Raw genomic sequence first — 24,362 nt, forward strand, 5'->3', positions numbered from 1 at the left:
TCAAGAAATATAAGGTTGTATGTGCAGAATTTCAGAGGGAAGAATATTCAAAATTCACCAATCTTAGAAACTAGTTCAGTGACAAGAATGGCTATTGATTGGATTCATACACATATGGGGTGAGCCCTAAATTCTCCAAAGCATTTAAAATTGTATAATATGAGTTTAGATTCCATTATCTTCGTAACACATAACAATTAGTGTTTCTTTTTGCTCGTAGTGCACTGTAATATAATGTTGCACTGAATGACACAAACATGATTTACCAAACCTGATAAAAGAGAGACAGAATGAAGAAAAGCATGCTGTAACAAAACATGTACACTACTAGCTAAAAGGAAGAACAAAAATAATAAAGTAGAAGGGACAAAAAAGTGTATCTTTACTACCAGACAATATTACATGTCATCAACCAAAAACCAGATGAGAAGCATCCACCAATTTAACACACACAAAACCAAGAGTCAACCAAGAATTTACTTTTTGCAGGTAAAATGAGAGTTATATATATTATTTCCTATGGGAATTTTCTCCTTGAGCAAAATATACTCACGAGAATGGAAAAATTGTGATGTACTCAATCAAAAGATAGCAGACATAATATATTAGCTCATAGTCTAGCTTATAGATACTAGGCTCTTTTTTTTTTTAGGTTGAACTACTCTACTATGTTGAATCCAAAGACTTGTAATTGAAATCTGCTTTTATTTCTTAGATATTTAATACATTAACCACACAAAAAAAAATCACATAAACATTATCTTTTACATCACTCTATGCAAGTTTCTTTTATTTGAACAAAACAATTTCTTCACATGCACTTTCTGTCCTCAACGTCTATCACTAGATGCACTCACAACAATAAATGATATTAACCTTGCTATGATTATTCTAAGGAAATGAGAAATTGTTAGGAACAACAGAACCAAGAATATACCATTTTTATGATTGGCACATGAGATGCCAAAAACAAAACATAGCACGAGTCAGGAGCTCACTTACATGCCATCATGCTTTCCCAATGGTTCAAAAAACACATATTGCAAATGAGATAGCTCCGAATGGAATTACACCCTGAGAGAAATCATTATTAAAGACAGACAAACCTTCATACACAACACGGCCCAACCCACCCCCATATAAATCTAAGAAATTTTGTAGGGCATGGGAAAGAAATCACAGGCATATGATTCTCAGTAGCCTTAAGCCTCCTGCTTGCATCTTGGAAAGAAAAAATTAATTGGGAATAGCTCTAAAGGAATCCCTATTTGACCTCTTTCCCTTCCCCCAATCTCATGGTGTAAAATTAACTGGAAACAAAGGGAATGCAAACCTAAAGCATAACGCTCCATCAATGCTTTACTAATTTTAGCATCTAATCGCAGTGTAATCTATAGGTTATTTTCTTTCCTTGTTGTGAAAAACAATGGGCACAGATGCTTTACATGAGTCCATAATAATTAATAAATGCGAAGACCTCTGTTCAATATTTTCAACCAGGATAAAGTCAGCAACCAGAAGAAAAAAGATTCTTAGAAACAAACCATCAGACTCTGAGTTTCTGAATATGTCACTAAACGACCACGTGGATTCCCAGTAAGTTTAAGTTTCGTCTGCAAGTAGAAAAATTAATTAGAGCAGTGATCATATATACCAAAAAACACTACATAAGAGACTATACTGAGGGCCTCAGTAAAAGGTAAAGAACAGAGTGAGATTAAATGATGGCAGGGGCTTATCTTTCACTACGACATGATCTTATTACTTACAGGTAACTTTGATACAATGAACATAATCTTTTCATTTTTCACAATATAAAAATATCATGAAAGTTGAAGAGACAATAACACATTTAAATCCATGCACTGACAGGTACAAACCTGTTGAGGCATTCAACTTGTGTATTTAAGGAGCCTATTGCTCTGCATTTTAAGTTTTTTTTGCCACTTTTCAGCACAGCGCATGCACTTATCAAACCAGCCTAACCAAACAAATACATTATAGAACCATATCATCAGAAGAGAAAATAAGTATGATACAATGGTGTACCTCCACAAAAACCACAGGAATGAAATACCCATTTATTTACTTTAACACTAACCAAAATCATAGATATGAAACCAATCTCAAAACCATATCAAATGACCCAAAACAAAAACACATCACCCAATCCTTAGCTAAAATCACAATCACAATAAAGAACAATAAATTAGGGTAATCTCAAGCCCAGACCAGATATCTCATCAATTCCAAAATTTTAAATGAATAAATAAATAAACTTTAACGAATAATTCAAAATGAAAAATTAGAGCAAAAACTATGTATAAGACTTCAAATAAATTTTCATAAGAGAATTGAATCAACTTAGAAATAGAACAAATAACCACAATAACCATACAATACAATGGCAATATAACAGCAATATAACAGCAATACGACGGTAAAATAAGAGGAACACGATAGCAGTATACCAATAACACATCAGAATCACACTATACAGATCTACTACATCAAATGGAAAATCCCAAGTTTCAAGATTCACATATCTAGACCAATCTAAGTGCAATTGGTACAAACCCAGATGACTGAGCATGAATATTCAACAAAACCTAACCCAAAGCAATTAAAGCCAAAATGAATTTAACACAAACCCAAACAATCAAAATATAACCCATTTCACATAATCCCACTGATTTTAAGAAAATAACCATCAACACTACCTTTTCGAGGTCGGCAATCCACTAAAGCTTCAAGGTTGCAAGCAGCTATTCAGAAGACATACCTAAAGGGAGGGGTTCGCGATTCCAAACAGAGAGCAAGAGACCGAATAGAGGGAGAAAAAGACATAACGAAGCTAGAGAGAGAAAGAGCTGCGCTATGAGAAAGAGAGCAAAGAGAGAGACAGAGAGTTGCGCTAGAGAGAGAGAGAGCCAAGAGAGACACAGAGAGCTGCGTTAGATAGAAACCAAAGAGAAAGAGAGTTGTGCCAGAGAGAGAGAGAAAGAGAGCTGAGTGACCTAAGAGAGAACAAACTTTCTGAACTTGTGAAAATTCAGCAATAAGTGGACAATAATTTTATATTTATTGGTGATAGTTGTACAAAAATTGGGGAGGGGTGGTATTTTTAGTTAAGATTATAAAATTGGTGGCATATAGGGCTATTTCCCAATTTTCTGTGCAATAGCACTAATAAGTATGCTCAATGCAAAGGATCCACTAGTATAGTGGTTTGGAGTATTTGCTCTCTTTGGTAAGGTTCTGGATTTGAGTTCTGGCATTCGTATTGTGTGAGTGAGCTTAGTCTATTATCGTCCCTCTCGATAGGAAATGTCTGAAATAAAATAAAAATAAAAATAAAGTATGCTCAACTACAACTGATATTTCGTCAACAGTATTACTTCTAGAAAATAATTTTCATAATCACAAACAAGACTTTACAATGAAAAATTGGGTTGAGCATTCTCAATGCAAACTGTTGATACTCAAAAATGATTCGGCACTTTTGGGCCCAACTGAGTGATGTCTGGACTTTTGGTATGCCCTAGGCCTCTGGTAAAGCGATTGATTTGCAAGATGGAAACGCTCGGTAAGGACTTGGGCATCGGTGTGGTACCGGCCGAAGACTCTCCGATGCTTAAGTAAGAATTCAGTACAGAGTATTTAGTAATATGGACAGAGTAATGACTAAGTTTGCCGAAAGTTCCAGTTACCTCCATTTTGGGACTTGTGGCCATTTTTATAAGTCTTGGGAGGTGTGCATGTTGTGTAGAACTTCGATATGGGACTGTAGACATTTACTGTGGGTGCCCCACGTGTCCCAGTAGGTGCTTGGGGTCTGGTCTTACGCTCGGCAGTGAGGTGTGCCGAACGCTGCTCTACTGATTCCCGTTTTAGTCCACGTGTGGCCTCCTTATTGGTCTGTCAAATTAGGTATAAACAGGAGTCCCCCAAGTGCCCATATGAGAAGAGCTTCTTAGTTGGGGACTTGTTGTTACCTTCGGTATCCTTTTTAGCGCGTGTCGTTGGTCCGTTGCATGATGTCGTTACCGTTATTGGTGCTTCGTTCGATGACCCCATCGGGGGTAAGGGATTTAGACATTTTATTGGTTGTGTTGATGTTTTTCTTTGAGTTGTGCTTCTGGTTTCCCAGGGATCACCATAAATGCGTGTGTCGTTTGGGAGGAGCGTTCTTCAGAACGGTATGGCTTACAGTTTTGTCATCGTGGTGCAACAAATGTCCAATGCCGAACAGTAACTTCCTAAGTCTTCTGAATATTTTGGTGGCTTAATTGACGCTTAGGCTTCTATGCACGGCGTGCACGTTGGGAAGCGAAATTGATTGCACCAAATGACACTTAGTCTTTTGCACTCAGCATGCAAGTTGCAATCATTTCTGATTAGTGCCACATGTCGGGGCACGCGTGTTGAACGAAGTAATGATGGCGTCAGTTGCGTTTTTTAGGTGTACCGGTCGATTCTTTCAGTATAAATAGGGGGTGACTCCGAATTAGGAGATCACTTGTGTTTGCGAGAGCCATTTGAGTACTTGTGAAGATCCTAACAGCTGCTTCCATTTCATTTCTCTTCATCTTTTCGTTTTTAGACTATTTTCTCAACAGCCAAACAAATCATGATAACCGAAGTCTACTCAGTAACAGTAACCATGAACCCACTTGAATACAAACAAATCATGTACTAGTCAAAATAAAAAATACATAGTCATCTTTTCGTTTTGTAGACTATTTTCTCAACAGCCAAACAAATTATGATAACCTAAGTCTACTCAATAACAGTAACCATGAACCCACTTGAATACAAACAAATCATGTACTCGTCAAAATAAAAAAATACATAGTCAAAACTACAAGCTACATGTGTGCGAATGATACATCATTTTCCCGGAGTTCATTTTTCCTAGGAAACAAACAGGAGCTAAGCCAGGCTAAGATTGATTACCGGAGGGCTACCCTGCTTGGAAGATGGCTCGGCAGCTGTGGAGAAGTGAGAGCTTCTGAGAGCAAAGATCGCAGGCCTCAAAGCCTTCAAATTTCTCACTGCAACACAACAATATTAATACGTTGCAATCAAATTTCAAATCTTTTTTATCAAAATCATCTTTGTTTTAACTTGTGTACCTCTTTGAATTGAAAGCTGCAACATATGTGATTGGCTTATATCTATTTAATATATCTGTCACTTGTCAATGCATATGTGATTGTATGTGAAATTTGATTCTTTTAGGTAGAAATTCACTAGGAAGTTGAGACACTAGAAAATCACGTCATTATTCTCATAATTAGCTTCAATCCTTGCGTTGAGAAGAGGACAAAAGTTGTTCAAGAATTTTAGGAAGAGGGAAGTTTGTTGTTGCCAAAGTCATCTTGTGCAGTATGTAATTCTTGAACAGCTTTTGTTCTCTTCTCAATGCAAGGATTGACGCTAATGATGAGTTAAGGTTCAGGTTCAGCCCCAAGAACCCTTTCCCACCTCACTCCATATCGATGGATTAAACTAAATGATTTATATCTTAAATTGAAGTCCAATTTCAAGATAGCAAGGGTGACTACTTCAATTATAGCCACTCTTCAATGGCGAAAAATTACATCCAAATATGCAGCAAAATGCAAATACCATCTTAAAACAGAGTAAAACATACCTCTTAAACACAAAATTGAGAAAAACTAAGCAGCAGTCCTTACATCCATCACAGGAGAAACCCATAAACCCTAAACGAATTTCAGACTAACCCCTAAACCAATTTTATAGAAACACATAAACCCTAAACCAACTTCAGACTAAGAAAATGACGATGAACAGTACCTTTAGGTGAATGATGGAGTTGAGCTTCGATGAACACACACCGCTGAGGGAGGAAGAGCACTGCGTCAGAGAGAGAGAGAGAGAGAGAGAGAGTGCTACATAAGAGTGACTGAGAGTAGCGTGCAATAGAGAAAGAGCGAAGAGAGAGAAAGAGACTTGAGTGACAGAGAGAGACAGAGCCAAGAGAGAGCTGAGAGAGAAGTCAATTTCAGAAAAAGTGATATTTGGGCAATAAGTGGATAATAAATATATATTTATAGGTGGTATTTGCAAAAATTTTGGGGAGGGCTGGTATTTCCACTTAAAACTGAAAAACCGGTGGCATTTTGGGCTATTTGGGGAAAATTTGCAATGCTAACTTAGGAAGAGTGAGTTAGTAATGATGTGAAAAGAGTGTCATCAGGGGATTACTTGATGTGACAAAGTTCATAAAACATCCCACTGAAAATTGTACAAAAGCCATTATCGGATTTCTTTTCTGTAATTAGGGCATGTGTTGGAAACCCTGCTAGTTGAGGACAGTATTGATTTTGGAGTTCCAGGTGGCAAACTTGAGATTTTTGTTTGTATGAGAAAGCTCAATTGTATTTAAGACATTCTTTGTAAATAATTCACTAAACTAGTTTGCTCCAAAGATGAAGCCATTATCGTGTGCAAGTCCAAGAATTATTATAAATATTTTCCTTCGATGATGTGAGAAGTCTGGTAGATTTTTCAAAGTGAAACGACGTCGTCTCCAAATGAAGATAGGAAAAGAAGAGTAGTTTATTAATGCATAATTGAGGGGGCCTCTAAACGAGGAGGTCGGGTAGGCAACCAACTCTACATCTGCAATTCATGCAGCTGATTGAAGGTTAGATGGGCCCAAAGTTCTTGATAACCAGCTCTAATCATTCAGTATTCTTTTCATATAAACAAGTCATCTCTGTTTTTTTCTCAAGAACAATTAATTCTGAACATTTGCATTTATCTTATAATTCAACTATGTTTGTATGAGCCCTGTTTCCTTCCCTTTCAAAAGTATCAAACTGATCCTACTACTACTTCTGCACAGCATAATGATATTCCTGCAACAAACTTCGGTCCTCTTGCCCGCTGAACTTGTTTTCAAGGCACGTATGTCAGCCTTTGAGAATGACCTCCAGTGTGGTACAGATTGAGGTGATATATTGCCTTCGCCAACAATTCTCTCAACTCGGGATGTTGAGGCAGCGCACTACGGTCTGCCCCTTCAAGAGCAGTCAACACCCTAGTCGGTTCCAAAGCGTTGGTATTGCCAGAGTGTAATGCAAGGTAGCATAGGAGAGTCAGTCCATGCAACTGTGAGTGTTCATTGCCTCTTAGCAGTTTCATCAGAGGTGGGATAGCATTGAACTCAATAATCGTCTTTGAATGTTCCATACAGAGAAAATTATCTGGACAAGCAAATTTCCCAAGTGAAATTGCTGCTTCTGTTGCCATGTCTAGATTTTTGTGGCTAAGTTGAGTCACTAGGGGACCAATGACCCAGGTCTCCCTAGCTGGGAATGTCCTAGCCAATGAACCAACTGATTTTATAGCAGGAATTTGCAATGTCGGGCTATCCACATCTTTGATCAGCCTCAAGAGCTGATCCACAACTGCCTTCGCAGCTGGCGAATTGGTCTTAAACGCCGCTCGCCTAAGGTCAGCATTGGATTCAGCCGCAGCTGTTATCTCCATTATAGTCATCAAACAATTGAATTGCAACTCACCCTGTTCCCTCTCCACCAACTTAGCCAAGCAAAGCAATCCTTTCGTCTCAGTTATCCTCCTACTATTCGAAACACTACCTCTAGCAAGCATCCACAAAGCCTCTGCACAACTAACTTTCAGCTGAAGCTTAACATGGGGCTTCTCATTCTCCCTCTCCTTCCTATGATTATGTCCCCCACGACTACTCCCCTCCGCATAATAAGTATAAGAAGAACTCGAATATGAATTCAAGTAAGGTGTAAAATTACTCTCACGACTATTGCTACTGAGTATGGATTTTGCTAATGTGCTCTTCTCCATTTCCTTGTTAATCTGAACCAGAGAGTGAATGCTTTGCTTACCCAATTCAATCTTCCGATCATCCACGAAAGTCTCAAACGACAACAGCGTCACCAGCGGCCTGATCACATTCTCTCTAGCGAAATCCTCTTGGGCAACACTGTCATGCTCCGCCATTCTCGCCACCAAGGTCGCCACTCGACTCTGAACCTTCATCGGCGAGTCGCCTAGAACCTGCACAATAGCGGGCACCCCAACCTCATTCACAATGGTCCTCACTTTCTCCTGATCACTGGCCAGATTATAGAGCGCCGTCGCCGCCGCAATTTGGGCATCCCGCGACGAGCCCTCTTTCAAGAGCTTCAGCAGCGGCGAGACCCCACCTTCGTCGACGATAATCTTCTTGTTCCGGTCGTTGTCTTGGGCCAGGGAAGCGAGCTCGTTCGCAGCCTCAACACGATCCGGCAACTGACCCATTTGAATGGTGGCGATGAAGGACCAAACCCACGAGAGAATCGGGTCGTTGCTGGCAATCGGGGCGAGGGAGAGCACAATTCCGTTATTGCCCCCGGAGTCCGGGTCGAATATGCTGAGCAGCCACTTCATGTCTCCGACGGAAGACTCGAGGAAGTTGAAGAGCTTGCGGAAGTCGGTGGCGCTGGTGATCGTAACGACACGTCGTAGGACGCTCTGGCGCTTGCACTTGCGGACCAGGGTTAGGGCTCGCTCGAGATTCTTGGAGACCTCGGCGACGATACGCCGAATTGGGCGCTCGTACAAAAACGGCGCGGTCGTGGCGAAGCGGACGACGGTTCGGAGCATTTGCGAGAGGCGATCCACCTGCTTGCCGACCTCGGAGCACTCGAGCTTGAACGACTCGGCCTCGTCCACGGCGGACCGGACCCGCTCCGACAGCAAAATCGGGTAGGACAGTTCGTCTTCGATGCGCTTCTCTTCCGAAGCCATCGCTCGCTTCAGTCTCCTCTTGCTTGTGCTGTTTTGGGGAGGCAAGTCAAGTGAGTCGAGGACGAGTCAGCGGCCGAGTTGACAAATAAAAGCTGGGGAAGAAGAGGGGGATTGACTCAGCTTTGTCACTGTTATTTATTCTTCTCGGGTTCTTGGCTTCTTGTTGGTAATAGCATGTTTGCGTGTGTGTCTGCTCCGCTCCGTACCCTGAAATTTCTGACCCTAACTTTCTTTATTATTATTTTTTTTTCATTTTCATTTTTTATAAATTTATAAAATTAAATAATTTTATTTATTTAAGATAATCTTTTCGGCGCGCGAATTGAAAATTAGAAGGAAGACGAGTCAATTAGTCTTCGTAACCGGTGTTTTACGTTAGTTTTTTAGTCTTTCTAATTATTTTCTTTCTTTTGGCAAAAATGACTTTCTAGCCCATGGTCATTTCATTCCACTTTTTAAGAAAGGAGTGGGGTCCACTTTTTTTATTTAAAAAAAAAGAAAAGAAAGGGGCAGGGTCCACTGGGGAGTCGGGAATTGGAAACGTGTATTTAGGGATTTTCACATTAATTATCGATTATTTTTTTCTTTTATTTTGGGAGAGCAACAAGAACTATATTAAGAAGGAAAGAAACTTGTTTCCAATATCAATAGCAAAGTTACCGCGTGGGCAGATTTTCACGATTTGAACACTAAATATTATTCTTTTTCAAAACATTGAAATACTATTTGAACCCCAAATGTTCAGTTATCTATCGCATTAATAATCAAACCCAATGTGTTAAAATTGTTTATAACTAGGTCACAACCACAATTAATTTTGTATCATTTGAATATCATGCATTCATATAGGCATACAGTACAAGTTATTTAAATTGTAAGTATAAAGAACAAATATATATTTTTTACAAAGCGATATTCTAATTGGAAGTAAATATTATAAAAATATATATATATTTTTTACATTGTCGTATTTTAACTACTCTAATGTACGGAAAAGAGAAGGGAATCACAGTGGCAAGAAGTCAGACCCGCACCCTTGAACAATTAACCTAACCCATTTATATTATTATTAGAATTAGAACATATATGATACAAACTTTTTTTAGATTAAATTACATCCTTTAAAATAAACAGTTTTAAAATGTCCATTACCATAGAATGGTCCAGTCCAGTTAAGTTCTATAGGAATTATTGAGTTTACTGTGACTACTACTGTCTTTGTCTTGAAAAGTAGACATTTATAATTAACAAAAATAAAAAAAAACCTGTGCGTGTGATAAAATTACTTCCTCCAATAACTGGAAGCGCTCTATATAATAAGAGTAAAGATTGCAACGTTTAAATGACAATCATTCCAGGGATATTATAATCAAACCAAATGTAAGAAGCTTGTTGTATATGGAATGGAAGCCACACACAGAGCGACCATGACTCATGTCATCCTATGACCAGCCTCAGTTTGAGCACCAAAGAAAAGAGTTGGGCAAAGATATTCAGCACCATACATTGTTTTATAATAAGAGAATAAGTTCGTTGATCTATCTTAAAATATAACTAATGTGACCATAAGCATGCCACTTGACTACCTAAATAGGTTTTCGTAGAATCTCTCCATAGCATGCATCCTTGTCCTTTTCGTTTTTAGAGCTTAGCCAGTAGTCCATTCTGAATAGGTTTTGCAGTCATCCCATTGTCCTTGAGGTCCAAATCGCATGTATTCGGGGGGACGTCCACCGCCGTTGAGCAATTAAAGAACCCATGTGGCTGCATTACAAATAGTAAGGCAAATCAGAATCATGAGGCTTTATCAAACCTAATTGTATACTTTGTGATATAGCATGGTTTTGTAAAGACAGAAAGCCTTTGATCCCATGAAGTACTGAGTTACAGTAAAACTGTTCTAGCAAAAAGGTATATAATACAAATGTAAGAGTGTTTAAACACAAGTGAGGAAGAAATTGAACAAAAACAATAAATTATGTACCATGAGCGTAAAACCAATACGTTCTACAGGCATCACTGGCCAGTCTTCCAGTCGAGGAATGTGTGTCACTCCAAATACATACCTGCAACAATTGGACACTGATCAGATCCTGCATTAAGCTGGGATCCATACCAACACATAAACACGGACAGATGGACTGTATCCTCCTTTATTCACTTTCAGTTAGCTTACGAAGACCTTGTCCTAAGTTTCAAACGTGATTATGAGGCCCATTTATACCTTCCTAGTTCTCCCATGAGTATTCTCATTGTACTGTTTTCTCATTTCAACTAAAAATTAGGATTATTGTCCCCTGCCCAGTAATATTCCTCCCCCTTTCAGAGTATAGGATGAACTCAACACGCGCATTAACATCTTAGTATTTTCAGAGAAATAAAAGTCCACTCACCAAAGAACAATGTCAGCTTCTTCCAGCGACCGATTTTTCTTAACCCAAGTGGCCAATCCCTCCCCAATGCGTGGATTTTGATTAGGAAATTCTCCTCCAGGATACACTTCGTCGCGTGCATAAGATGTGACCCAAAGATTATGCTTCAAAAAAGCAGCTCTTCTCAGAAATTTTGCCTCGGAACCAGCTAGTGGTAAACAATTTGAACCAGGTACTAGCTTGTAACCTGTTAGCTGCCCGGTCCGGTTGACATTTCTGGTGTTTCTGACCTAAAATAAGGAAATACCATGTGGCATTCAAGAAATTAATATATGAACTTAAATTGCAAAGAGAAAAACTTAATCATTCCTAAAGCACTAAAGGGTGTTGTCTTACAATCCAATGGCGAGCAGATAAAGGATTACAATCACGCATTGCTTGCAATTCTGATTTCAGCAATTTTTCCTCAGCATAGAATGCATTGTTGTGAACATTATTCTTTCCTGGTTCTTCAACTTTAACATTTACTTCAACCACCTGAGGGAAAAAGGAAAGCAAAAGAGAGAGAAATAAGGCTATGGTTATCAACATATTCAAAGAGAAAGAAAAAGGAAAGTGAAAGGTTGACCTAGAGTGCATAATAAGGTGAGCCTTGTAATAATTAGAATTCTACTATGAAAATTTAAAATTTGAATGATACAAAAGACCGTATGCTTCTATCATTTTGTAAAGCATCGGCATCCATTTCAGCAAATGTAACAACTGCAGGATCATAAGAAAAACCATTGCTTTAAAATCTCACATATAACCCTGACATCAGAAAATTTTATCCCAAGAATTTCATATGGGTTCATATAGGCTCCTAGATTATTGGGGCCCGGGGTAACCCCTGGCTCTACATATGCATCAGGAGATTTTTCCACAATTACTCTATGGAAGGGGTAAAGCTGAGACACGGATTTCTTTTTTTTCCTTTTGGGTTACAATGGCAGGGAATTGAACCCTTGACCTAGCATAATGGTAAACCATTTTTCCAACCACCCTCACCTGTTGGTTAATCCCAAAGGCTTACAAATTTTCTTAAATAAGGCTTCAACACCCAGAGGAAGAACCACAACCCAGCTCTATTGAGTTATTTAAACCATTGACCCATGAAACACTTGAAGAACAAACCATACAGGACATGAATAATGAATGATTATCATAGAAGTCTTAAGAGAACAAACATTGGAATTGGAATCACAGCAAGACAAGGCTGCTTGATCCTTCAAATCACTTGCAATGGCTATCCATATTTCTTGCTAAAGAGTTGACTTGAGAGTGAAAAGAAACTAGGATGTTACTTTTATCAATATAAATATTGGTAGATTCAAAACCTGATCTAACAAACTACAAGACTATAAATAAAGGATCCAAAGAACACATGAATGACCTGATTGAAAGTTTCACCAGGCTTACTATCAACTGCCATGTCCATACGAGCTACAAAAAAGTGTTGATGCACTGGTGCATATAGTCCAGGTGCAATAGTTGTACCATACTTTCGGGTTTCTCCTGGTTGCAGTGCACCTAAGCTTAGAATTCCGGTAAGTTTCACCTCAGCTTCAATATGCCCATCCTACAAAAGAAAATTGATAAGCATGACTGTCACTTTAGTTGCTCAACTCAAACAACAAAATCATACCCAAAAGAAAGAGAGCAGGGTAGATCAAATGGATTAGAAGCACAGAGACACTACTATGGTAACTGAATCCATATGCTACCATCAAGATGGTGGCCCAGCCCCATCCCATCACAGTAATGGGCATCTGTATAACTTATAGGTAATAATTTATGAACACGATGACACAGGTGATTCTTCTAATCAAAGCAATACAAGCAAATCAAAATCCCCAGTGAAATCAAGGCAGAGGATAGCTTGCCTGATAAAAATGCCAGTAAAATCCGTACTCATAGTTAGCGACAGTGCAAATAAAAGATACTGTCAGCCTTCTAGATCGTCGAACTTCTGCTAAACCTGTTCTCCAATCCTGATGCTTCCATAAAATTCCATGATCTTCCTCATGCAAACAAACACAATTCTCAATTGTTTCAACACCCCCAGTGAAATTTGTAAAGTGTGCATCGAAGTACTTAATATAGCCTAAACAATCACAACCCTGCAACACCAAAATTATGTCAAAATGCATATATAATCCAGCAAAGATAGAGATGGAAGGGGAAATGGAAACAGAGAAGGTATCCCAACCTTTTTAAGAGAATGCGCATTTTTTCCCAGCCCATCTTCCCCTGCATCAAATGCGTTCTTCCTGTAATGCGGATCATTTGGATCACCATAAGGGACCACCATCTCAACAAAACTTAACCTGTGGGCCACAGGCCTCCGGCCTCTGCTACCGTCAATATACGCGACAGAATAGATAACCAAACCTTCCTTGGAAGTAAAACCAATACGGAAATTCCACTGCCAAGCAGAAAGAAAAAGAGAATAAGAATCAATATGACATGCTGATATGAGACAATCCAATGGTGTAGTTCCTGAAAATAAGAAAGAACCTTCTGCCATTCAACAAAGTGCCCGTTAACACGAAAACTTGTTCCTTCAGGCTGAATTATCTGTAGAGGTTTCACATCACTTCGATCAACACCTCCCCGTGTTTCACCTGGAGTATAATTTCTCAATGGATCAGCAGGAGGCAAGGGAACAAGTTTGCGGTCTTCAAATTCAAGAACCACCATATTTTGCATATCAACAAGTACATGGATTCCTTCAACTGGACGAGCATAACCATTTTCCATAGGGCAATCACTCTCAGTTCTACAGAAGATAAGCGGTTTCGCAAGCCTGCGGCTAGGAGCATCAGCTTCACTGTGGTATCCAGCACACCTGTTAAGAAGAGTCATACTCCACAACATTACAAAAAGAGCTAAACATAGAGTGAAATCATATTCTGGCAACATATTTATTTGAGAGAATCTCAATTTAGAAACTGACCAGGGATCCACCATCACAAGGTCCATATCCTCAATACCCCTCTTCTTCATTGCTTCCCGAAATGGAGGAAAGTCTTTTACAACAGCTTCACATTCAGCATACTCCATAGCATCCTGTATTTTCAGAAACAATTATGAAAATAATCTTTTTATCTAAAATGGGAAGCACATGCAAAAAATAATAATCGAGAAATAACAATGCACAGGAGGCTGTATATACCATGGGAGGCTGAACATCTGGAACAACTTTGGATGAAATGACTTTACCCCTATGGTGACCACCTCGAGTTGCAGCATGAACTTCTGATAGTTCAACAATCCAGACGCTCGTCTCATTTGACTTTTTGTTATAAACCACAAGTCTTGCTTGCCTGGGAGGAAGTTTACTAGGAATCACAGGTCCACCTTTAGTTCTGGGAAGCAAAGATGGCTGGAAAGGAGGGAAGAAATATGCATCTGCCAATGCAACAACATGTTTATCTGGTTCTACCAAAGCTACTTCAACAAAGCGCATGCTATCCCTCACCTGAAGAGAAATGAAATCAATTCCTATAATCCTCAAATGAGAAAATCAATGGTCAAAATTGAATTCCTGGTAAACAGAATCCAACCCATATTTTAGGCTAAAACATAATCAATAATAGAAATGTGATTAACCTCAGGGGTTGCTCCAGCTGCCCTGACAGTGGCCACTGCCACAGAGATTTCAGCAGCAGATAAGGGCTCCAAAGGATGGCTGGTTTGAGCCCTCAACATGACTGGGATGCCTATATGAATAATTAAACAAGAATCATCAGAAACATATCTGCGATCAATGCCACCCAGAATATGAGATTGTCCTTTTTTCTTTTTCTTTTTTTTGAGAGGCCAAAATATGAGATTGTTAGCATTCAATTTTGAAAAACTGGAATAAAAATCTTTCTTTATTTTTCCTTCAGCAGTTAGAGTAAGCAAAGACCAGTTTAATCCGAAAGTAACTTTTTTTTCTAAACTGGAAGAAAAAAAACAAATGGGAAAAAAAAAAAAAAATCTTGCGTGTAAGATTTTGGACCCCAGAAGACTGGAAAAGTGAATCCATTCGACCAACTAGTACACGTAAACTCAAAACCATCTCATTTTATTTCATGTTCCTTAATATTCTCAGCAACCAAACAACAAAAGATAATCATTTTCTTCAGCAAAAAATAAAAAATATAATCACTTCATTGTCTTAAAATCAAGATCGTTATTTGTAAAAGTAGCAGTAAATAAATATAAAAAAATTGGAAACAAACCAGAAAATAAAAAAGAAGGATATTCTTACTACCTTTGGTAGCAGTGGTGTTTGTAGAAGTAGCAGGAAGGGTCTCGATGGGTCGGATCAAGGTCGGCACAGCAGCTCTGTTGCGGATCGGATCCTCTGACGGATCGGAGCCCGAAACGGTCCAATCGCGCATCGGGTCGGAGGCCTTGCGAAGCAGAGCCGAGGATTTGGCGGGTGCAGCGTCCAGGCAACAAGGCGTCGCTTTTTCCTGAGTTGCGGCCATTGCGAAGGGTTATCGAGCTCACCGTATCCACCGTAGTAACTGTCACTGGAGTAGTTTTCCACTGACATACAGCAATGCCTCTCTCAGCCAACAGATTGAGGAAATGAAAACGCTCTCGAACTTTCTCGCTCTTTCTCTCTCACTTTCCCGGGAAAATTGATGTCAACTAATCTGCTGCTGAATCTGATAGCTAGCTAGCTAGCTAATTAGAAGAAGGATATAAAAGAGAGAGTACAAAAGGCGGTGGGGTTGAGAAGTTTATATATTATCCTTTTTTTGCTTTTTTGTTTGTTTTTTGTTTTGGTAATAAACAAACAAACAAGTAAACAAGGCCAGAGAGCGGAGATGAGGAGGTTAGAATAAAGACAAAGGAGGTATGGAGTGGAGCGATAGGAGCTTCCACTTGTAAGAGACGTCGTTCTGCTGATCTCTATAATCTGTCGGCCCTTTATGTATGGCCATGTCACTCCTCTAGCTAACCAGAGTATTTTTGCTCACTATTTTAATTAAAAGTGTATTCTCGTTATTATTTTCAACACTATTATTTTCAACACTTGATATGTGTCCATATGTATTATTATGATTTCATAAATACAAAGTAAAAAGTTGATTATGATTATGTTTATGAACATGTGTCAAGTATTAAAAAGGGTGATGATGATAATACACTTTGAGTTAAAGTGATAAGTAAAAATATTTCCCTAACTAACTCCGTGATGACCCGACTTAGATTAAATTGAGTTCAAATCAATCCTTATGTGCCACACCATCTTAAGTAAGATTTGTACCACACGTTTTTAAGTAGGATTTGCACCGCATCATATATTAGACTGTTATTCAATTTAATAATTCAACATTTCATATTTCTTCAATTATTTCTCAATAAGTTGATAACGTTTGAAAGAAAAAGCGGATTTACCTTTTGGTTTTCCGATAGCTGGTTGTTGTTTTCAACCTATTGATTGAAAATTGATGTTGAAAAAAGTTTGAAAAACGTGTTTGGCTAACTTGTCTTCCACATGATTTTCTTTTCTTGTTTTGTACTTTGAACAAAGCAACCGAAGAGACGCATCAATTTTTTATTTTTATTTTTCACTTTGTTATATTTAGTCAAATAGGCTTGAAAAAGACTCACTAGTGTAATTGTAATGATTTGAAATAATTGCTCTCCTAGAAAAAGTATTGGGTTCTAGTCCTAGTATTCGTGTAGTGTATATGAGTTTAGTACACTATCGCTTCTCTCAATAAAAATAATAATAGCCATTTTTGACATATACATTCAGCTTTGATTGTTTGAAGGAGCTAGTAAATAATTGTTCAAGTTGGTATATATATTGATCAGCAAGTGATGAATAGTCTATTATTTTACCTAACTTTATAATAAAGACATGAGCACCAGCTCAGCCTGCGTTGAGGCATCGTGACTCAAGAGTCGTGAGGCAGGCCCCCTCCTCAGCCAAACAAAACAACTCATATACTGTCAACCCAAATACAAAATACTCTTAAATATTATTCATTGCCAACGAGAAAAAGAAAGAAGACTAGCACTCAACTTATTACATGGTGACCAAAATTGAATGTGCCTAGAATTATTGGAAAAGAAAGGGAAAGCGTGCTTATAATTTGATGGACTCATCTACGTAAATGGCAATTTCCAGCGTTGGTGGGTGGGTAGGTAGGGGCCGCAGATGACATGAAATGATGGAGGGTGACAATTATTTAAATTTAGATAACACCTCACAATCCCACACACAACAGTCATCCACACGTCAACAAGTCAATTACAATGTTCCAAGCCCGTCTTTTATTTATTATTAAATTGTTTAGTTATATTAGCTTAGCTAGCTAGGTTGCACGAGCTAGGTTGCACGAGATGAGATGAGTTCAGACCGATTCTGAGATTTTGAGGGTACTGTGCAAAACTTAAATAGGAGATCTCAATCTAATAAGAAAATATTTATAAAAGAATTTCCATTACTTTACACCATAAAACAATTTTTTTAATAACTAAAATTCATCATCTATTAGCATGCAGTAGCAATCATAAATAACGTTCATAAAAGTTTTAATGTTTCAATTTGAGAAAATGGAAGAGGAAGAAGACATAAACTTTTTTTGTTTCCCAACTTGCCTGCTAAAATCAAGGGGATGAATTCCAATTCAACCAAATACACACTTGTTTTACTTTCCTGCTCGCTCAAGTATATATATATAATACCTATAATATTAATATCCATAATACACACGTAAAAAAATTTCGAAGCCCTTAAAAATTAGAGGCCTTGTGCGGTGGCACCACTTGCACACCCTCAGGCCGCCCCTGGATGAGATGAGAGCTAATCAATTTATTTATAGTAGGTGAGTGAGAGAGAGAGAGGTTTAATAATCATAGTGGATTCTATTCTATCAATCTTGAGGCTCTTAGCATGCGAAGCACTACTAGCTAGTGATATAGGACCAAATCATGCACAATAGAAAGTATATAGTAAAAAATTAAAACTAAATAAAAAAAAGCCGGCCACAACTTAAGCTCCTACCACCAAATTCATCTATGTAAAGAAATATTATGTGAAATGTGTCATTACAAGCTGGTGTGTTATTTTTATCGTTGATACGTAGACGATAACATTTATTTTTTGCATTTTTAATAAGTTGTTTAAGCAAACATATATATGTTTTTTTTGAGTAAGTTGAGGGATTGTTCTTTCTAAGTAATGAGCCAAACAATGCTTTTTTTATAGGCTTTTTATCACAAAACGTCCCTGACGTTTGCGAAACTATCAGATTGCATTCTTAAAGTTTTTTTGTATCACTTATGGTCCCTAACGTTAATATGGGTGCTTTTAAATAGTCCCTCTGTCAAACAAACTGATAAATCCAAGAATATAATCGTCAAATCAATCCAAAATTATAAAATATATATATTTTATTCCCTTCCCTTCTCTTTCTTTCTTCTTCTCTCTCTCTTTTTTTTTTCTTCTTCTCTCTCTACCAGATTCCTTTTCTCTCTCTGTTTCTCTTTTTTTCCCCTATCCTCTGTCACTCTCCTTTTTCTTCTTTCCTAGCAGCGGTCAACTATTACAAAAGAAGTTTGTGACAACTTATTAATGGCATGGTTGAATAATACTTGTTCCCATCATTTCAAAGTATGCATGGAAGCCTTTAACTCGCAAGTTCAACCACCAATTGTCCCAAGCATCAAAGTATTCTAACTTCTCCTTCTCAATGTCTTTACTTTAAATTAAAAATGTTGTTATTTTCAATGTCTCCAGTGCTAAAATTTCCAGTAGAAATAGGAATCAGGGACTGTTTCATGTGATTAATCAGCACCAGTTGAAAAGCAATACAAACTTGTAAAAACAGTAGATGTAAAACAAGAAACATAATTAGAATGCCAATTTGATTGATTGTATAAGAAAATAAGCCTCAGACATCCAAGGAAGGATAAAAGCAGCACAAGCTCTCAAGCCTGGGGAAGGCGAAAGCTCTTGGGCGGCCACTGCGAATGTTCTTGAGAAACAAGCCTTAGATTTGTCACCACAGGTGATTCAAACCAAACATACAGCACATTGAAATGAGATTTTAAAACTGTAAGAAAATATAAATTTTGCCAAATCAAATATGCTAGATTTTAAAAACAATTCGCAACATTAATGGAAATCTCGAAACCAAGCAGAAAACCAATTTACAGCATCAAATTTAAAAAACCAGAGTCTTTTTATTTTGCAATCTCAGACATCCAAGGAAGGATAAAGCAGCATTAGCTCTCAAGCTTAGCGTGGCGAAAGCTCTCAGGCGGCCACTGCGAATGTTCTTGAGAAACAAGCCTTAGTTTTGTCATCATTGATTACAATATTCAAAGATTTATATTCAATAAAATAATCACAAGCCTTCTTTCTTCTTTTGTAATAGTTGAGTAAGTTGACCGCTGCTAGGAAAGAAGAAAAAGGAGAGTGACAGAGGATAGGGGAAAAAAAAGAGAAACACAAAGAGAAGAGGTAAGGAATGTGGCGGAGAGAGAAGAAGAAGAAAAGAAGAGAAAAAGAAGAAGAAAGAAAGAGAGAAGGGAAGGAAATAAAATATATATATTTCATAATTTTGGATTGATTTGACGATTATATCCCTGGATTTAACATTTTGTTTGACAGAAGGACTATTTAAGAGCACTCATATTAACGTTAGGGACTATGAGTGATAAAAAAAAACTTTAAGAATGCAATCTGATAGTTTCGTAAACTTCAGGGACGTTTTGTGATAAAAAGCCTTTTTTATATACTAGAATATGGTTCAACTTTATCGTATCATTGGAAGATTAATCCAGGTATTGTCTATGGCCCTATTTTTTTTTAAAAATTTAAATTAATTGAATATCCTAAGTTGCAATTTGCATTGCAGGTATATGTCTCTATGTGTGGAGAAGATTTGGTTGGTTGTCTCCAAATGATGTATCATTCTTTATAACCAGCTTAAGTAAGAAAGGTCAATAGACATAATCATACTCTTGAATTCAAATCACACTTTTGAATTCAAATCTGCAGATATGGTTTTCCTAACATTGATACATAGATTTACAATATGTGATTATGTCAACTCTTAAGAGTTGCAAATACAACAAGGAGGATTTACAATATGTGCTTCATACAAAGAAAAGAATGATCTTAGAGAATTATATCTCCTAAAAGGTTGACAAAGCAATAAAGTGTCAATAATTGCTGAGAATATCCATATGTCTTCTCTTCTCCTGAAAGTTCTAAGATGTATGTACTCATGATTATATTCAATCAAACCTCATTTGCTAAAAAGAGGATTAGTATCTAATCAATCAAACCTCATTTGTTGTTCTAATTTTGAAGAAGGATGTTAGGTGAATTTTGGTTTTTTTTTTTTAAATTTAAATTTATTAAATATCCTAAGTTGCAACTTGCATTGCAAGTACAAGTCTGTCTGTGGATGAGATTTGGTTGGTTGTCTCCATATGATGTTTCATTTTCTATAATTAGCTTAAGTAAACCTCATTTGCTAAAAAGAGGACTAGTATCTAATCAATCAAACCTCATTTGTTGTTCTAATTTTGAAGAAGGATGTTGAGTGAATTTTGGTTTTTTTTTTAAATTTAAATTTATTGAATATCCTAAGTTGCAACTTGCATTGCAAGTACAAGTCTGTCTGTGGAGGAGATTTGGCTGGTTGTCTCTAGATGATATTTCATTTTCTATAGCTTAAGTAAGAAGGGTCAACAGACACAATCATACTCTTGAATTCAAATCACACTTTTGAATTCAAATCGTATTTTTGAATTCAAATATGCAGATATGGTTTGTTACAATATGTGATTATGTCAAATCTTAAGAGTTGCAAATACAACAATGAGGATTTACAATATGTGTTTTATATGAAGAAAAAGAATGATCTTGGAGAATTATGCCTTGTAAAAGGCTGACACGACAACAAAGTGTTAATAACTGCTAAGAATAGTCGTATGTTTTCACTTCTCCTAAAAGTTCTAAGATGTATGTACTCATGATTATATTCAATCAAACCTCATTTGCTAAAAAGAGGACTAGTATCTAATTAATCAAACCTCATTTGTTGTTCTAATTTTGGAGCAAAGTGACATCCGCTTCCTTCTGCTTCTCCAAAGGACTCGAGAACGCGCCAAGATCACTAGCTTGATATATATGATCAACCAACTTAACACAAGCAGACGGGCTAAATAGAAAGTTCGTCTTGAGCAGGTCAGACACACACACATCCCCTGAAGAGCTAGGTTTATCAACTTTTGGACTAGTAGTTCGTGCATCTGAAGGACCCCTCGTTGAGCAGACGACTCCCTAACCTTCTTAGCCGCAGCCATCCTCACCTCCAAGGGAGTTAACGACACTGAATCAGCTCCATGCTTGACTGCTCGTGGCTTGCTCGTGGCTTGAGAAATGAAGTGCGCTTACAAGGTGGAGGAGCAACCTTCCCAATTCGATCATCATCCCTCAACTAATACAGACAACTCGAACTCCTATGTGGAATGTCAGCAGCCCTTTGCTTTCAGCAGACAAACCAAGCCTAGGGCAGACATCCTTGCTGGGCAGATCATAGGTTTTGGGCTTCTTAGTTGAAAACTTAAGTAGAATGTCCCAAATGTTCTACATGCTACCAATCTTCTTGCTGTTTGGGCCCACGAGGTGATTAACCCTGGCAGACAAGAAATGAGCAGCTCTCACTTGGGTCTTCTCAGCAGCCGAGACCTCATTCGAAGAAGACTTGACCACAGTAGAAAAGAGTCTCAGCTTCTTTCTTAACGAAGACACATCTCTTGCTCGTGAGGTTACAACTTCATCTTTGGAAGGCTTGGGAGTAGCTTTCCTCTTTCCATGGAGTTTAGTCCGTTCGTCAGGCAGATCATTCATATCAAGACCGTGCAGCTTCCACCTTTCAATATCTTCGACTGGGAGGAGACTAGCTGCTCTCCCTCGATATTCACTCAACAACCAACGCTATTCACAAAACATGGCATGGATTTTCATGGCTTAATGAACCTTAGCCATGTCCAGATCAAGATCAAGCCTTTTACAGATGTCATCCTCTGCAAGTAGAAGACAGGAGTCAGTTAGCTACCTATTAAAAAAATTAAAATGAAATTGAAGTAGATCATCATATGGTGACATACCGTGGCAGCAGGTGATGGGAACTTGCGGAACATCGTTTGTCTTGCCTTCCCATTTTCCGCTAACCTCCAGCACATCAGTGCTCCACACATGATCACCGGAGCTGAGGCTGTCAATTAGCTTATCTTTGTGCACACAAAGTTGGGTATAGTTCTCACAGCGTCTTACCTAGAAGAATTAGAAAAACTCCCGCAAGGTTAAGCCCAGCTTGAAGAAGCGATTCGGGTTGTCAAATCAGATGACTGCCCAGTAGATGTTCAAAGTACACTAGCTAGGAGCACACCCCATGATATGGAACACCCTATTGAAGAACCGCAATATCGGGAATTGGAAGCCCAAAGAGAAGTAGAATGGGTGGAGCATGATGATCCTCGCATCCAAATCGTTCGGGTCTGTATGAGCCATGCCATCGGTCGAAAGCTCTGCCAATCTGACATGCATGTTATTCGATATGGCAGAGGCAAAGGTGGCACGCCACTTCTGGAACGAGCCACCCTACAAATAAATGGGCACTTGTGAACTAGAAGATTGGCTTCCCTCGTCAGATCACATGATGGCTGAGCAATTGCAAAAGGGGAAGAAAACCACAAGGGCAACAACCGACAACCATCACAGTAACAACCACCATTCGGCTACGACTACCAGAACTCGTGGGTGGATTAACAGCACTGCTCAGCTGCCAAACCGCAACAAAAGCCATTGTCCAGCAGCCAGGCCTGCGACGCGCACAGCAGAATAAAAGGGTAGCGGTTGTAGCCATCATCCCATCGCTCACATTGCTACAGCCACCGAGCCACGACGATGACCAGCCAACCAAGGTCAGCTGGTCCTCGCCGCGAAGAAAAATCAAGAAGAAAAAAAACAAGCATAACCTACCTTGGTGTGCACGACAACTCTTACCTTGGTGTGCACTGCAACTCTTCTCCTCAACAAGAAGTACACTCCTCCAAGATCTCTCTCACAAGCTAGAAAGTATAGGAGGACAAATTTGCAATTTGAAGAGGAGCGAAGACAAGCCTTGTATTTATAAAGGTTGGGCATCCTAGGTCAAGAAGGAATCACAGGCCTATTCCAATAGAGAACCTAACTCCAAGAAAGAATCACAAGCCTATTCCAATTGGGAGCCCAACTCCAAGAAGAAGTTGAAAGCCTACTCCAATTAGGAGCCCAACTTGCAAAAGTAGTTCAACTCACAAAAGGTAGCCCAGATGCAGTTGGAAAGCCCGATAAATATTTTTCATCTCCTCCATACCTCATAAGCGCCATGCAGAAGCTGTGGGGGCATTTGTGGGAACATATATTTCGGTAGCTGTTGTGTAGATACAGCTGCACCAAAATGGATTCAGTTGCATCCTCAACTTGTGATACTCGCAAGTGCACGAGCCGTTTGGTAGTATAGCATATGTAAGTGCGAGGTCGATCCCACGAGGATTGGTGATTGAATGATCCAATTCATTTTCCCTATACAAAACAGAAACAAAAACAAAGAACATGAAAGAAGGAAAAAAGAAAATAAGAAAGTAACTCAAGCAAATAAGTTCCCAAGTTCAATTAGATTAATGGATTGATTCTAGCTAAAGTATGGTTAAGCCATGGTGTGTGGTCATAACCTTGTGTTCCTAATTCCCTAATTTGATCATTTGTTGTCTAACCTAAAATTAAGCATTAGGAACCCATTAAGCATAGAAGAACAATTTAAACAACCAAGCATGTATCTAATCCCTGTTGTCGAATGTCCATACATACTCTTCCTATTCATAGTTCAATTCGAATTAAAGCATGGTGTCTACTCTTAATTCAAACCAAGATAGCTAACATGCAAGCCTAAATGGTGATCAATCATTCAAACTAGCATATTAACTTATAAGCATAATGAATAAGAACAAAAACCATAATTGAAACTTGGAAACTAATCAAACTTGAAACTAAAGAAAAGAATTTACATAATGAAAAGTAAAGTGGAACTAAGAAAAACTTAAGGAGAATTTCAGCACAAAGATCTCATTATAACA

The 24,362-nt window shown here is 38.3% G+C and overlaps 2 protein-coding genes and 2 non-coding genes across 4 annotated transcripts; all 4 read right to left on the bottom strand.

Annotated features, from left to right (window-relative positions):
- Positions 1–6,561: 6,561 nt before the first annotated feature.
- ARO4 (armadillo repeat only 4) lies at positions 6,562–9,000 on the bottom strand. The gene has a single exon (XM_021957106.2). The coding sequence runs from the start codon at positions 8,797–8,799 to the stop codon at positions 6,928–6,930; it is 1,872 nt and encodes a 623-aa protein (XP_021812798.1). The 5' UTR covers positions 8,800–9,000; the 3' UTR covers positions 6,562–6,927.
- A 1,073-nt stretch (positions 9,001–10,073) lies between these two features.
- Positions 10,074–16,014, bottom strand: LOC110755818 (spermidine copper dependent amine oxidase 1). Its single transcript, XM_021957105.2, has 12 exons — positions 15,472–16,014; positions 14,823–14,932; positions 14,386–14,691; positions 14,167–14,279; positions 13,728–14,058; positions 13,420–13,635; positions 13,094–13,330; positions 12,604–12,789; positions 11,568–11,708; positions 11,193–11,461; positions 10,784–10,865; positions 10,074–10,563 (listed from the first exon to the last, which is right to left on the bottom strand). Exons 1-12 carry the CDS (start codon positions 15,689–15,691, stop codon positions 10,441–10,443), a joined length of 2,334 nt encoding a protein of 777 aa, XP_021812797.1. The 5' UTR covers positions 15,692–16,014; the 3' UTR covers positions 10,074–10,440.
- A 3,099-nt stretch (positions 16,015–19,113) lies between these two features.
- Positions 19,114–19,237, bottom strand: LOC148297792 (small nucleolar RNA SNORD14). The gene has a single exon (XR_015833346.1). It is a non-coding gene; the product is annotated as a small nucleolar RNA SNORD14 (small nucleolar RNA).
- A 181-nt stretch (positions 19,238–19,418) lies between these two features.
- Positions 19,419–19,540, bottom strand: LOC148297793 (small nucleolar RNA SNORD14). The gene has a single exon (XR_015833277.1). It is a non-coding gene; the product is annotated as a small nucleolar RNA SNORD14 (small nucleolar RNA).
- Between the last annotated feature and the right edge of the window lie 4,822 nt (positions 19,541–24,362).

This window comes from Prunus avium, chromosome 1 (assembly GCF_965620075.1).
Source record: "Prunus avium chromosome 1, drPruAviu1.hap1.1, whole genome shotgun sequence".
Classification (NCBI taxonomy): domain Eukaryota; kingdom Viridiplantae; phylum Streptophyta; class Magnoliopsida; order Rosales; family Rosaceae; genus Prunus; species Prunus avium.